The sequence below is a fragment of the Ictidomys tridecemlineatus genome, chromosome 2 (assembly GCF_052094955.1).
Source record: "Ictidomys tridecemlineatus isolate mIctTri1 chromosome 2, mIctTri1.hap1, whole genome shotgun sequence".
Lineage (NCBI taxonomy): Eukaryota > Metazoa > Chordata > Mammalia > Rodentia > Sciuridae > Ictidomys > Ictidomys tridecemlineatus.
This window is the reverse complement of record NC_135478.1, coordinates 133,245,702-133,260,640: the sequence shown is the minus strand read 5'-3', so window position 1 is coordinate 133,260,640 and position 14,939 is coordinate 133,245,702. Positions and strand designations below refer to the sequence as shown.

Genomic DNA, 14,939 nt, shown 5'->3' with positions numbered 1-14,939 from the left:
AGCCCCTGATGAGTTTGACTAACGGGTGACCTGTGCATCTGAGCAGGTTGAGGAAGAGAGAAAGCAGCAGGCCCTGAGGTCAGGGTGACAGCAGGGACAAGTCACTTGGGGCTTCATAGAGCACATGAGGGCTTTGGCTTTTTTATCTGAACGAAGTGGGAACATTGCAGGGTTTTGAGCAAAAGAATAACATTGTCTGACTTAGGATTTGAAAGGTTTTCCCTGGTTGCTTCATAGGGAATAATCATAAGTAGGAAGGATAGAAGCATGAGAGGCAACTTGAGATTACTGCAGTGACCTAGAGGAGAAATGATGGTGGCTTGGACCAGGGTGGGAGCAGTGGAGGTGGTGAGGAAGGTCAGATTCCACACATATATTTTGAAGATAGATTTAATGACAAACTGGATGTGGAAGTGAAAGAAAGATGGACTCAAAAATGACTTAAGAATTTTAGCCTCGAAGGATAGAGTTATGTACAACTGAGAAGGAAAAGGAAGGCTACAGGCAGAACAGATTTGGGTACAAAAGTTCTGAAGCTTGGTTTTGATCATATTTGAGGTGTGATTTAGGTAGCGATGTCAAGAAGGCAATTGATTGTAAAATTATGAGGCTCAAGAGAAAGGTCTGGGCAATAAACATAGTATTTCAATTGTGGAAAAAAAATATTTAAATGCCAAATTTGACATGTTTTGTTAGCATAACTAAAGGTAATTCATGATCAAGCTAACATTGTTCTTCAACTTCATGGAAAACATATTCAGCAGGTCCTTCCATCACAAATGAATTGACCTCACCTGCACTAGTGTAACTTGCCACAGCATTGTCAAAGGAAAGCCTTTACAATGAAGTAATTTTCAGATGTCTATTTAAGCAAACTCATGACATCACAGTGCTGGATTCTTCAGGTCATGATGAAGCCTGAAGTTCCATAGGATTTTTTGTTGTTGTTATAAAGTATGTGAAAGTAAATTCTTCACAAACCAACACAAAAAAACACACTCATAACTTCTAACTACACTTAGCTAATTATTTTCTGAATATTTGTAATAACATATAACTAGCACTCTGCATTCCAGGTATTCAGTCTATTGACAAAAGAGCATGTCTTTCTGGCTTTCCATCCTTTTTCATGAGTGATTTGGAAATATTGAGACGTGTAGTGAGAAAATGCCATTATCACTGCTTCATTCTCTAGTCTTTTGTTTTGTTTTGCCTTAGAGAATTTGTAAGACTGAAGCTTTGTCTGTGGTGGTCCTTCCTTTACTATGGGCTCCTGGAGGGCAGGGACCTGTGTGATTCTGCTCTGTGTCCTGGGATCTGACATAGTTCCTGGTTTCTAATCACTGCGAAAAAGGAGTTTGCTCAGTTGAATTAAATAGTGCCATGAGTTTTAAAGATTAATGCTTATTCTTTGTTAGATGACAGATTGGATTCAAGAAAAAGAACTGTCCGGTTGCTTTTTAATATTAGGTTGGGAACCATTGAAATTTCAAAATGTTTGGATAGAGATTACATACAAAGTAACACAATGACGCATATACACAATTCCATCAACTGGTTAAAGAGCTAATGAACATTTACATCAGTTGACAGCTAGATTAACTAATCGCCAATTGTAGTCAAAGCCTCTTAGAACATATTTTTACAATCTAAATTTTCCCTTCAATTTGCCTTATAAGTTAAATTTGGTGTTTTCTGATATTTTGGTTTTCATTAGGCATCATTTGGCAATCCCTCAAGTCAGGCACATGCAATAATATTTCCTAACAGATATGACATGTACATATAAAGCCATAAATATGCCAAATCTATTTTTCCATTTAAAAACTGAGAGTTGCTATGTCATTACCTGAATGATACGTTTTCAAGAATATTGTTAATATCTGACCTACTCCCAAAAGCTATGGGCTTTTCTCACTTAAGAGGCTAAATGGTTTCCCTCCCTTTGCAGTCATTTTTGCTTCTTTTTTCTTTAGCTAATACATTTTCAGCAAAATGTATCATGTTGCTGCTATTTCCACCACATTTTTATGTGTGGACTCAAAAAACTTCGCCCATTTCTGTGCATTGCTCCTGTACGTCGAGCTCAGACATGAATACATTAATTTCATCCCTTTCCCTTTTAAGGGATTTTCATGCACATCACCCCACCCCAACCCCTACATGCATGACGTAGGCTACCATGATGCTTCTGCCTTTTAATTTTGGGGTTTCCTCTGTTTTATTTGGGATGCAAAAGAAATTTATCTATATCTTGGGCTCCCTCTACTGGTTAGGAAGGCTTTTTAGCAACAAGAGGAATTTTCCAAGTGCCTTGTTTGTCCATAGTTGTCATTGGTTTGGTTTTGGTAAAAGTATGTTTGGTAACCATAGGTAGGTTGAATATACAGGGTGAATTTACAACTTAGCAAAAGGATGTTTTGAAACTCTAGTATCAAATCTTTCCATTTACCCTCTCAAGAGATATAGCAGTCAGTTAAACTTGTTAAGTATTAGAAGAGGCTGTCTAACGTTGCAGGTGCAATATTTTAGAGCTGAAGTTAAAACTAGTTTTAAAATAAAGGCCATGGCCACTTGTCACTGAAGCTAGTCCTCCTATGTTATATCTAGCAAGGAAAGGGTTCTCCAGCATCATAGTGTCAGCTGTCACTGGAGGACATGTCTAATCTTCTTCAACTGTCACTTGGGTAACCACAAGATTTTTTAAGAAATAAATTAATTAAATAGGCTTTCTCTTTAGAAATCATTAGAATTTTAGCACAGGTCATATTCAGGGAACCACAATTACTGTTTAAAATGGTCCGTTTATCTAAAATGGTCCAGCAGGGAACCTGAGTGTGTTAAGCTCTTTTCTAGAAGGCCTGATTCTGTGCCACTGCCCCATCAATCATGGCAGGTGCTGTGGGCAGTGTCTGGCCTTCTACAACCAACCAATGGTGAGTTCTACCTCAGAGGACTGGGAAGTAGTTATCTCTTCACGTGGGTCAGTAGTTTGTCCTTGATTTTTCTTTTTGCCTTTTCATTAAACACTAGACTGGGAAGCTCGAATTGACAGCCATGGGCGGGTCTTTTATGTGGACCATGTGAACCGTACCACCACCTGGCAGCGTCCAACAGCAGCAGCCACCCCAGACGGGATGCGGAGATCCGGGTCCATCCAGCAGATGGAGCAGCTCAACAGGCGGTTGGTGATCAGTATGCAATGAGCTCCTATAAACCTCAGTGAAAGCAGAATGGCAGCCAAATAAACTCCTCTAACACTTTGCTCAGAATGAGGAGACTGGAAAGTGATTAAGTACCTTAAAGAACCCATTGTAACAGGTGCTTGACAAGCTAGACTTAGAATTTGGTAGCAGAGACAAGTGACGCTCCAGTGTCCTTTAAAGATGGGAATTCCTTAAACTTCTTACCGACCCAGGCTGGAAAATAGGTTTTGTCATTGTTATTTGTTTTGTGTCTGTCTGTTTTGGTAATACTAGGGATTGAACCAGAGGGCTTTGAACATGCTAGGCAAGTGCTCTATGGCATAACCCCAGCCCTAAAACAGAAGTTCTTAACCAAGAGTATCCTCTCTTCAGGGTATTCACCAAGGATATTAGTATTTCATGAACCCTCCAAAAACTGTATGCAAAATTATACACGAATGCACATTTTTCTGGCATACTGGTCCATATCCATCATAATATTCTTCCAAGATATTTGGCGGAACTCAAAACAGTTTAGAACATTCCAAGGATAGGTTCCATAAAAATACTAAAAACTGCCTGCGGGAAAAACTTTCCCATAAATCACTGTTGGCATTTCTACCCTGCTGTCATAATTGCTACATACCCACCCATAAATAATAATTCTTCAAATGCCTTCATCTTAGAAAAAGAAATGTTTAAAAAAAATGTTTTGAAGTCAAGCATGATGGTGTGCTCCTATATTCCTATAATCCCAGCTACTCTGGAGACTGAGGCAGGAGAAGTGTGAGTTTGAGGTCAGCCTGGGCAACATAGTGAGAATCTGTCTTTAAAAAAATGAAAGAATTTTTGAGAATTATTTTGTTCAAAAACTAAATCCTCACTATTGATGTCATTTTGGTTTTGATGTGCAAATGAAACCCTAGACCATGTATTGCCATACCTCAGTGAGTACAGAGCATCCTCTCTAACCTCTTGTTCTTTGAGGCCAGGCTGATGGCTTCAGGATATTGTTAGTTGCCAGGGATGTAAGTAAGCTGCAGGGTAACTTCAGTTGTACATGGCATCCATATGCATTGTGTTTATGTGTAAGTATTAAGGTAAAGAGAAAATTGAGAATGACTGAAAAAAAACATTTAAAAAATGGAGGGTGGTATCTATTGACATCATATGACTTCAAAACTTAACTGTATCAGCCAGAGGGGGAATTAGACTATTTGGTGCCATTAAAAACGCATGGAGGGGCCTGGGGTTGTAGCTCAGTGTCAGAGTGCTTGCCTTGCATGTGTGGGCCCCTGGGTTCGATCCTCAGCACCACATAAAAATAAATTAAAAAAAATAAAGATATTGGGTCCATCTACAACTAAAAATAATTTTTTAAAAAACAACAACACATGGAGGGGTTGGGGTTGTGGCTCAACCCCAGTGTTAGAGCGCTTGCCTAGCATGCGTAAGGCACTGGGTTCAATCCTCAGCACCATATAAAAATAAAAATATTGTGTCCATCCACAACTAAAAACATATTTTAAAATGCATACATGCACATGCATACACACACACACACACACACACACACACACACACACACACACGGAGGCCGGGCATGGTGGTACACACCTGTAATCCCAGGTTCAGAAGGCTGAAGCTAGAGAATTGTGAGTTCAAGGCCAGCTTCAGTAATTTAGCAAGGCATTAAGCAACTCAGCGATATTTTGTGTCTATATAAAATATAAAAAAGGGTTGGGGATGTTGAGCACCCCTGGATTCAATTCCCAGTACAAAAAAAAAAAGCCACATGGAGGCAAAAACTAATTGAACAGCTTCTTCTCACACCATCAGAATATTCTTTTATTGCTTGAACATTGGGAAGACATTTGCTTTCCATTTTTCCTCTTCAGTAGCTGAGTGCTTAAATCATTAATGAAAAGATTTTCATTGGCAGCCCATTTCTCCACAGTCATCCCCACAGAAACAAAGCATATTACAAGGAAGATCTTGTGATACGCTAGTTTTATTAGACACAAATGCGCCAAAAATCCACGAGATGGTCCTGTCATGGTGATTGCAACACACCTGTTGTGACAAAATGCAGGGGACACAGAAGCTCATTTTATTCCATTTCATAGGCAAAAATTAACCTTTAGGCCTGTCTTGCCAGAACAGAGGAGCAAAAAGTGTTCACCAAACTGAGAGGGTGTCATAGGCTGTTATCTACAAGAAGTACAGTTTGAACACTAGGCAATAATCAAATCAACAATACATCAAATGATTAAATAATACAGTGCATTCAAAGCAGAAGGAAATACCTTGACCTATGGCACCAAAAATCCATGAAAGTTCTTGTGTTTTGATTGTATGATATAAAAATTAGGCCAGATCCATCTGGAACCCAGCCTCTCGAGATCTGCGCCTTTCATGTGTCAACTCCCGTGCCCTCCGTGGAGATGATCACATAGGAAAGGCAGCCAGATTTTGTTGAATGGGGAGTTGCATTTGCAGTTCATCTGGACAGATAGAGAAAAGGAATTTAGCAATTTGAGAAAGTGCTTATTTCTTGTGAAAAATCCTACTTAGGGAAGGTCAGATAACCTTCAGATAAGTATCCAAGCTTCTAAATACTTATCTTAACCCATTGCTTTCAAGTATTTAAGGTTTTCTGTGAATTGGTGTGATAAGAGTAGCTGTGCAAAGTATATTATCAGTCTGTATCTATCTCACATGTGATCACACGGAGGGGTCATTTTCTGATAACCTGAAGTCATTGGGAGAAATTTACAAGTTCACTGTCTCACCGCAAAATAGAAACATTTCCAAGTTTTACAAGGAATTTCTCCTGACTCTGCACCCAAGGAAATGTACACCGAGTACAGAGTGCCCAATGGCAATGTGACTGTGTTCAACCTTGGTCACTCTGTAACGACAGCACAGTCTTCCAGGCCTTTATGGTGTGACCACATGCTCCCACTACAGGGGCCACACCTACCTCCAACCTGGGCCACATCTCCTCATCCTACTGGCCTCACTCCAAAATCATGAGCCCTGTGACACCTCCACCTAGGACAGAGCCAGTGACTTCTTCCTGTGTAGCCTCTTGACTATGTGTGCCCCTATTACCATTCTTACCTTCTTGTCTTGGTTTTCTTTGTAATCCTTCCACCACCTAGTGAGGTGCTAAAAATTTAATATACCTTAGTACAAGATTATTTCCTGAGTGGATTCCTATGCCTTTGGAATATCCAGACTTAATTAACTCTATCTTCACACATAGGTATTGAGCAATCAGGAAATATAAGCATGAATTCTCATTTTAAATAAGCAACTAAAGTCTGATTTTTAAGTTAGTTGTATAAAATTATAATATTCCAGAGGGAAATAGAAATTTTAAATAGAAAAAAAAATCTACAATCCTATTACTTCATGGATTAGGCTTTTTTTTTTAAAAAAAAAGTATCCATCTTTAATTATATACAATTCTTAAATGATTATAAGGTAACATGTAGTTAGTTTTATATTCATTTTGCTCACCTTCCACACTATAAGCATTTCCTATTGCCACATAATATTCAGATTAACATTTAAATGCTCATATACTATCCCATCAAGTGGCTATAATTAAGTTAATTTAATTTCTTATGTTGTTGAGTATTTTATTTATTGCTTTTATTACTATTTTTGACTTAGCCACCAAAGCCTGTTAAATGTTAAGACTATTTTTAAATATAGTATTCTTTTAAGGTTCTGTTCCCAAAAGAGTAGGTCTGGGAAGATGAACATGGTATTGGTATTTGTTATCAGTGCTTAACTATCTTCTATTGTGGTTTTATGAGTTCACTGTGCCAGTAATACCTTCACTTCCATTTCATCTTTTGGTTTGTTTTGCTGATTTAGAAGATGTTCCTTTTATTTTGGAACCACTTATACTTTATTTCTTGGAGGATCCAATTTTTTCCAAAATCTTTTTTTTTAATTATATTTACTTCCATGTGACCTGTCTGTTCGTGGATTTTAGGGGGGTTCTGTTTTGTTGATTGGTTGGCTTAGCATTGTTTTGGAAAGGTTTTCTTTTGTCTTACTTGGTGTGTGTGTGTGTGTGTGTGTGTGTGTGTGTGTGTTTGTGTGTGTGTCTATTTACAAATTATGTATTCCAGCTGACTTTCTTACCAATTTCCATTAGCCTTTCATATACTATAAATACTTAACCTTTTACTGAAAAACAAAACAAAAAAAAGAGTGGAAGACACTGACAGATAATTCTTAATGAAGTAGAAGACAACGGACTTTCTGACTCCCTTTCTCTTCTTTGGTGCCCTGATTCCCCGAAACTGCCCCTGAGCTTCAGCAAAGTTCAGGAGTGGATCTGGGACTTGAGGTTGTTGACTTAGTAAGGCATGAGATAACCAAGGTCCAATTGAAGACATGTGAAATAGATTGTGACATTGGTGGCACTTTCATCATCAGATAAGATCATATGTCTTCATAAAAATTCTGTGCTGTTGTCATTGTATTTGGGGAAGAAAAAGAGAAGCAACAACTTGACATTTGTCTAAGTCCCATCCCAGGTATTTATTGCTAAGTAACAGCCTACAATCTTCATTAGGACCATGATCATTGTTTCTCATGTCCGGATCTGACTGGATCCAGAAAGGCAGTTCTCACTGGAGTATCTCTAGGCTGTGGTTAGGGTGGCTGGAGCTGGAGACTCTCATATTTGATTGATGCTAGCTATTGGCTGGGAATTGTCTACGAGGACACTTTCACAGAGATTTCCCAGGTAGCCTGGGCTTCCTCACAACATGGCTTCCATCACAAACTGTCACCTTATACTACATTAGACAAAGTGGTCACAAGATATTCCCAGGCCCAGGGGGTGGCAATACCAAATCTACCTCTTAGAGAGGTTCTGTGATAGCACATAGGACTAAAAAAAAAAATTGTTAACCCATTTTGGGAAAATACGATCTGCCATAAAGCTTTTAGGGCATCATTCCATTAGAAGCTTCCTTCATCTTTGAAAGGCCCTATTCTCCCCTCAGTCAAGGTTTCAGACTTCAGAAGCTTCTCATTGGCCACTTTACCCTCCTGCAGGGCTGTATTCCCTGAGGTGCAGGAGGGGGATTATAGAAGGCTATCTTTCTCCTTCTCCAAACCCCCCTGCCAGAAACATGTTGAGGTGGTAAACAAACCCAAATATTTCTCTCTATAGTTAGATCACTCTGTTCATTCCTCTCTTCCACATTTCGTTTTAAGAGATCTTCTCAGAAAGTGTCTCTCAGTAACTGCGACAGGAAAAGGTATCTCCTGTCAGCTATCAAAGTAAATAGTAGAATCTCTCTAAATAAAATAAAATGTTAAAAAAATCCCTTAGATCAGTGATTCCAAACCTAGATGTACATAATACTAATTGAAGAGCATCTTGGAAGCTCAGGTTTTAATTTTGCTTCAGTTTCTGTAACGTTGACAATCACCCAGATGATTCTCTTGCAAGTGGTCTAGATACCACACTGAGGAAGCCTTCCTCTGTAAGCTCAAGGAAAGAATGAAGCACTGGCTTCAGAAGCTTGTCACAATAGAACCACATCTGTGCAATGCTGAGTACCTCCTTTGTTTGATCTTAGATTGCACTTGGAGACCTGGTTATTCCTGGTTACCATACTATTCTCTTCTTCCTCCTCTTTGCCCCCCCTCTTTCCACTCACTCCTCACTTTCCTAAGCACAAGACCCATATAAGCAACATCCCTTTGGATAGTGTGACTTGCATGACCTTAAGGACCTCCAAATCAGCATATCCAAATCCAACAAATATCTCCCCTGATCCATCCATCCTTCTAACACTGACTTTCAGTGTTGCCACCTCCAGCTACCTAGTCACAATAGTCTCCTTCCTCCTCTTCAATCCCCATATCCAGTGAAGCCACAAATCCTATTGAGACTAACTACAAAATTATTACTAATTCTGCTAAATATGTCTTCCTTCTTCCATCCCTGCCTTGAGGAGAAGTAAATATGGGTCCTGGTCATGTTACTTTTTAATTGACTGAGAGGCATTAAATAAAACAGAAGTAGTATGGGGAAAGGAAGGAGGCTACTTGGGTTGAGGCATGTAGAGTGGAGCAGACAGGAAATAAATAATTGGGCATCTGCTTAAAAGACAACATGAAGCAGATATTAGCAGGCTATCAAGGGCAGGGAGGTGTAGAAAATTTCTGAGAATTCTGCTGGAAGATAGAGCCTATCTTGAGATCCCTGAAATATGTGGGTATTTCCCCTTACCCCAGCAGCATGACCTACCATTCCTGCCTGAGGTGGCCTTTGGCATCTCCATCCCAGACTGTTGCAATAGCTCTCAGACTACTCTGCCTGACTTCAGGCTCCTCTCCTGCACCCATTCTCTACACCAGTGTTGGCTGATCATTCTAAGCGTACATCTGGCCCTGTCTCTCTTTTTCAGTTGCTACTTAGCATCAAGAGCAATGGTGTTCAAAGCTAACCCCTAGAACATCAGCATCAGGACCACCTGGGCACTAGGTGAAATGCAAATTCTTAGGTCCTACCCCAGATCTACCAAATCATAGACTCTGGGGATAAGGCCCAGAAACCTGAGTTTTAACAAGTCCTACAAGGTATTCTGATGTTCCTCAGGTTAGGAGGCCTATGACCCAAACTGCTGCTGGGGCATCCTTCAGATGATCCCTGCCTTCCTCTCTGTTGGTCTCCTCTCACCAACAGGTGCCCATGCATCCTGATGCCACCCCTGAGTTTTCCAGAGCTCTCCCAGGGGACCCTGCTTTCACACATGTTGCTTTCCCTTCTGAAAATGTTTCTGCTCAATTAGCTCCCCCATAAGTTCATACTCCAGCTTTTACCTACCTTAGGATCTCCTTGTGTGTTCCCACATGTCTCTAACATGACCTGGACTGACTTTCACATTGCTAGAGTTGTGTTTTACATGCCATTCTCTGCTTTGCTGCATCTCAACTGTATGTTCCAAGGACAAAGTCATATTCTAATCCTCTCTGATCTGAAAGCTCAGAACAAAACATGCAGGTGGTCAGAGGGCTGATAAATATGTATTACCTGAGAAAGTGACTGACTGGTCAGCCAACTGACTCAATCCCCAACTTAGGAAGAAAAATGAGGCTTTAAATAAGCAGCAAATATTTATTTGTCTGCCAGGATGCTTTTAAACTATATTATTATATTTTACAATATTTCCATGACCTCTACGCAGTCATATCAAGTAACTGTCCAACAGTAGTTCTTCACCATACCTCATGGGTTAGACATGGGTCCTAGGGTAAAGAGAGCAATAGAATGGGCAAAAGACCAAGGTAAAGGAGAAAGAGGTATGGTGCAACAATTATTCCTTTTTGTAGGCCTATTAAAGTAATGTGGTGATAATTCCATACCTTAGTTGTAACGTTTTAATTTGTTTCCCATACCCTTATTTAAGACAAAGCCTGATTTTGTTTAATGCAGTACACAGGCTATTTTGCATGATTAGTTATTTTTTTATTGTTGTTGATTATTGAAAGTCACCATATTTGAAATTCATCCTAGCTTTCCAAAAAAAAAAAAAGTCAAATAATCTAGACATACTTCTCTTGCTAATTGTTTTGTCTATCTTTGGGGAATTTTAAGCCTTCCTTTTCTGACTTTCAAGATAATTCTTTACAGATTCTTGTCTGATTCAGAGCATTGGCCTCCCACAAGGAGAATTAAAAAGTTAATTCCATCTTTCCATTTTCTAATGCAAAGGTATCAAAATATTCAGCGGACCATTGCAACAGAAAGATCTGAAGAGGATTCTGGCAGCCAAAGCTGTGAGCAAGTCCCAGCCGGAGGAGGTGGAGGTGGAGGGAGTGACTCAGAGGCTGAATCTCCCCAATCAAGCTTAGGTATTGGAAATGGGGGGTCCCCATATACTAGTGGGGACATCCAACAGCTGTGTGACAGAAGTGTACAAGTCCTTCACCATACCTCCTGGGTTAGACATGGGTCCTAGGGTGAAGAGAGCAACAGAATGGGCAAAAGACCAAGGTAGAAGAGAAAGAAGTATGGTGCAAACAGGATAAAACAGACAATGGAGCTTCCCCCCCCCCGCCCCCGGAGGAAACTTAGGAGATACAGATCCACAGTGAAGAGAATACCACCAACATGGCTGGTGAGATACAAAAGCACATGGATTCAGGGGATGGAGTTAAGTTTGCCACAATATTTGTGTACCAAGGCAGCTTTTGTGGTGGCTTAATCCTTTGTTGTTAAATAAATATATCTGTTGGTGTCCTAAGGGTTTTCCACATGCAAATAAAACATGCTATAAAAATTCACACTCTATTTCAAATGAGCCATGTGACAACACTAGGAGCAATTACTTTGCATTTAGAAGAAAATTCAGTTCTCCCCTGGGAAGAACTTGGGCAGAAAGAGGTTTTCTAGCAGGTTTCTGGTTATGTACACCATGCAAGAGTATTTTTTTTTTAATCTACTACAGTATGCATTCACTCAGGGTCCAGTTTTCCTGATTTTTATTCTTCAAATTAAGTTCTACTCAGACAAGGATATTCAAACACCATGAGACTGGCTTCCACTTTTTATACCCACAACAATATAAGATTACCACAGTGGCATCTTAAGTAATTCACTTTCTCTTTGAAATGGGTTAAATGATGGCAATTTTCTTCACCAAAAGAAGGCTCAGAGAGAGTCTCACCAAGCAGACATTGTGATTCCCATCCTGCCAGCTCTCCACCATCAACAGCAACACGGATGTTGGACATTTTCGTGTGATTTCCTAAATGCACATACAGTTTCAGCAACCATTTTAATTGCTTCCATTCTATTCAATTCTCTAGACATACTTACCAAACTGACTAGTGTGAGTTTTTCTGTTATTAATTTCATTGTTTGGCCTTCTGAGAGAGACATGGTACACTGATCCAGTAATTAGAAACATGAAGAAAAAAGAAAGAGGACATTGATTTCTGAGTTTGGCGTTGGATCACTTGGCATTTACTGTGTAACAAACCATCCACAGATTTAGTGGTTTACACTCACAACCACACATTCATCTAGCAGTTCTGTGGGTTGTCGATGTGAGCCAAGCTCAGCTGGGTGGGTCCTCACGATGCTGCTGGGCTCACACAGATAAATGTCTTGGATCAAATGTTGTATTGGCTGTGGGCTGGCTGGTGTGAGACGACCTCAGATGGGTGATTTGTCTCTGTTCCCCATCATTTATCTCTCAGCAGGCTAGTTCAAGTTGTTCTCTTAGTGGTAGCAGGGATATGAGACACACAGAACTTTCTGAAACTCTGACGTGTCATTTCTGCTACAGTCTCCTAAGTGAAGCAAGGTACAAGGCCAACACCAATTCAATTTAATAAGGATTATTGCTACAAAGCCCCTTTGCAGAGGGGTATGGATACAAGGAGGGGGAAAATTGTGACCCTTTTTGCAGAATCTATCATAGCTATGGTTTTCAACTTGTAATGAAAATAAGGAAAAAAAATCATCAGGATAAATGGGAGGAGATGTTAGAAGATTTGTGCCTACCTGAAATGATGGAGGAATGCTACTAGGAAATAATGATTCTCAACTGGCTTACAGAAAGTGATACAAATCCAAATCTGATATGCTCCCAAAAAATAAAACCTTTTGAGCACCAACATGATATCACAAATGGAAAATTCCACACCATGAAACACAGATTCATGCACAAAATTATTAAAAATATTGTATAAAATTAACTTCAGGCTCGGTGTACACAGTGTGGATGAAACTTAAAGGAATTTCATGTGTAGACGTGGGTCCCATCCCCAAGACATCTCATTAAGGATCTGCAAATATTCTGAATCTGGAAAAAAATTTGAAACACTCTGTTTCCAAGCATTTCTGTAAGGGACGCTTTACCGGTATGACACCTGGTCATGTTGCTATTCAAAACAAGTTCTGCTGTGCAGGTAGAGATCTGTGTGCTACTGCTGTGGGAAAAGGAAAAAAAAAAAGAACCAGGTTTGAAACTACTTTTTTCTAAATGTATTCTGTTGATTTGCTTCACTTTTTCCAGATCAGAGGAGAGAAGGGTCACTTTCTCCAGTTAACTCACAAAAAATCACCTTGCTGCTGCAGTCCCCAGCCGTCAAGTTCATCACCAACCCAGAATTCTTCACTGTGCTGCATGCCAATTATGTGAGTGTTCCAAGAGCAGAGGAGGCCTGGCATTGAATCAAGATCCCAAACAAACTTTGTAAAGTCATTTGATAGATCCAAAAGACTAGAATTTTGCACCATACAAGGAGGGGGAAAAAACCCAATATATTCTTTTCACTGTGAGTCTCTCAATAAGTAAAAAGCCTGGATTTGGAAATACTGTTGTTTCTTTAGTTTTTTTGTTAGGCTCATGTCAGTGAAAGTACTTTGAAAACAAATACTCATTTTTATTATTGTTAAAACTTTAAAAGAACATGAAATGAATAGATCCCCTTTGTCATGAGCCATTTAATGCAATCATTTTCACTGAAGAAATTTTAAAATAGTTTTTTTTTCCTAGATGTAGAAAACATCCTTTGGATGCAGTTTTTCAAATATCAGGCTAATATTGAACTGGATGTGATTTTATTATGCACTTTTTTTTCATTGCATTTTTAGAGGGTATTTTCAAAAGAACAATGGCACAATATCACTCCATTTGTTAATTTCCCATTTAACAACACTGCAGATCAGGCACAGTTTAGGTGCTGGAATCACAAAGACAGATTAAGGTGACACATAAGAACTAGGTGTCTTTTTTTAGGGGATGATGACATCCAAGGTAATCGGCTTAACAAAACAGGGCTGGGCCAAACTGAAAGAAGACAAAGTTCCCTGGGAGCTCAAAGAAGCAGAAGGAGACAGGTGCATTGAATCTGGAAGATAGAAAGTGGGTAGGAAGAAGTCCAGGCAGAGGGACAATGTGTTCTCTATTAGTATGTTTGGGACAGGTATAAAGGTTCCAGAGTGGCCCAAGTGAGAGAGGCTACAGACAGGGAGAGAGAGCTGGAGAATCATCAGCAGACTCCTGGTAAGCCATGCAAAGGATCCTGGATCTACTTCGGTGGGCAACAGGAACCCACGGTGCTCTTAGGCACTGGGGCTGTGTAACCACACGGTTGATGAAGCATTCTCTCTGGCAACAGAGCACAGGGAAAGACTGAGGGGCCAAGACTAGAGGCCAATTCAACTGCTCAAGGGAGAGATGATGGAGGCCCAACCTAAGGAAGTGGCTGGGAGCATGGCAAGGAATAACTGCCTTCAGAGAGATTTCTCAGGGAATCAATTGACTTTGGGTCCCCTGTGGTTGTGGGTGGAATGAAGATGAGGAATTAAGAAAGACTGAGCCAGGTGTGGTGGCATACACCTGTAATTCCAGCGGCTTGGGAGGCTGAGGCAAGAAGATTGCCAGTTTAAAGCCAGCCTCAGCAAAAGTGAGGCGCTAAGCAACCCTGTATCTCAATAAAATACAAAATAGGGCTGGCGATGTGGCTCAGTGATTGAGTACTCCTGAGTTCAATCTCTAGTATCCACACACACCCCCACAAAAAAAAAAAAAAGACTAGTTTCAAAACAGCAGTTTCCACTTTGGGTGCCTGAATTTAGATGATAATGATTCCATAAGGCAAGAGCCATAATTTAATGAGGTCATGTCAGTTCTGGCTTGGGAAAAGGGGGACCACTGGTTGGATACAGAGCAGATTCCCAGTGCTGCAGTGGAGAGA

At 40.0% G+C, this 14,939-nt stretch overlaps 1 protein-coding gene across 5 annotated transcripts in view; it reads left to right on the top strand.

The window, feature by feature from the left end:
• Positions 1 to 14,939, top strand: part of Hecw1 (HECT, C2 and WW domain containing E3 ubiquitin protein ligase 1) — a 405,199-nt gene that overhangs the window by 287,366 nt on the left and 102,894 nt on the right. For all 5 annotated transcript variants that reach the window (XM_040291866.2, XM_021722298.3, XM_021722299.3 and 2 more), the window contains 3 exons: positions 3,034 to 3,184; positions 10,942 to 11,081; positions 13,253 to 13,374. In XM_040291866.2, the coding sequence (XP_040147800.2) occupies positions 3,034 to 3,184; positions 10,942 to 11,081; positions 13,253 to 13,374 (413 nt within the window). The remainder of the gene's footprint in view (positions 1 to 3,033; positions 3,185 to 10,941; positions 11,082 to 13,252; positions 13,375 to 14,939) is intronic.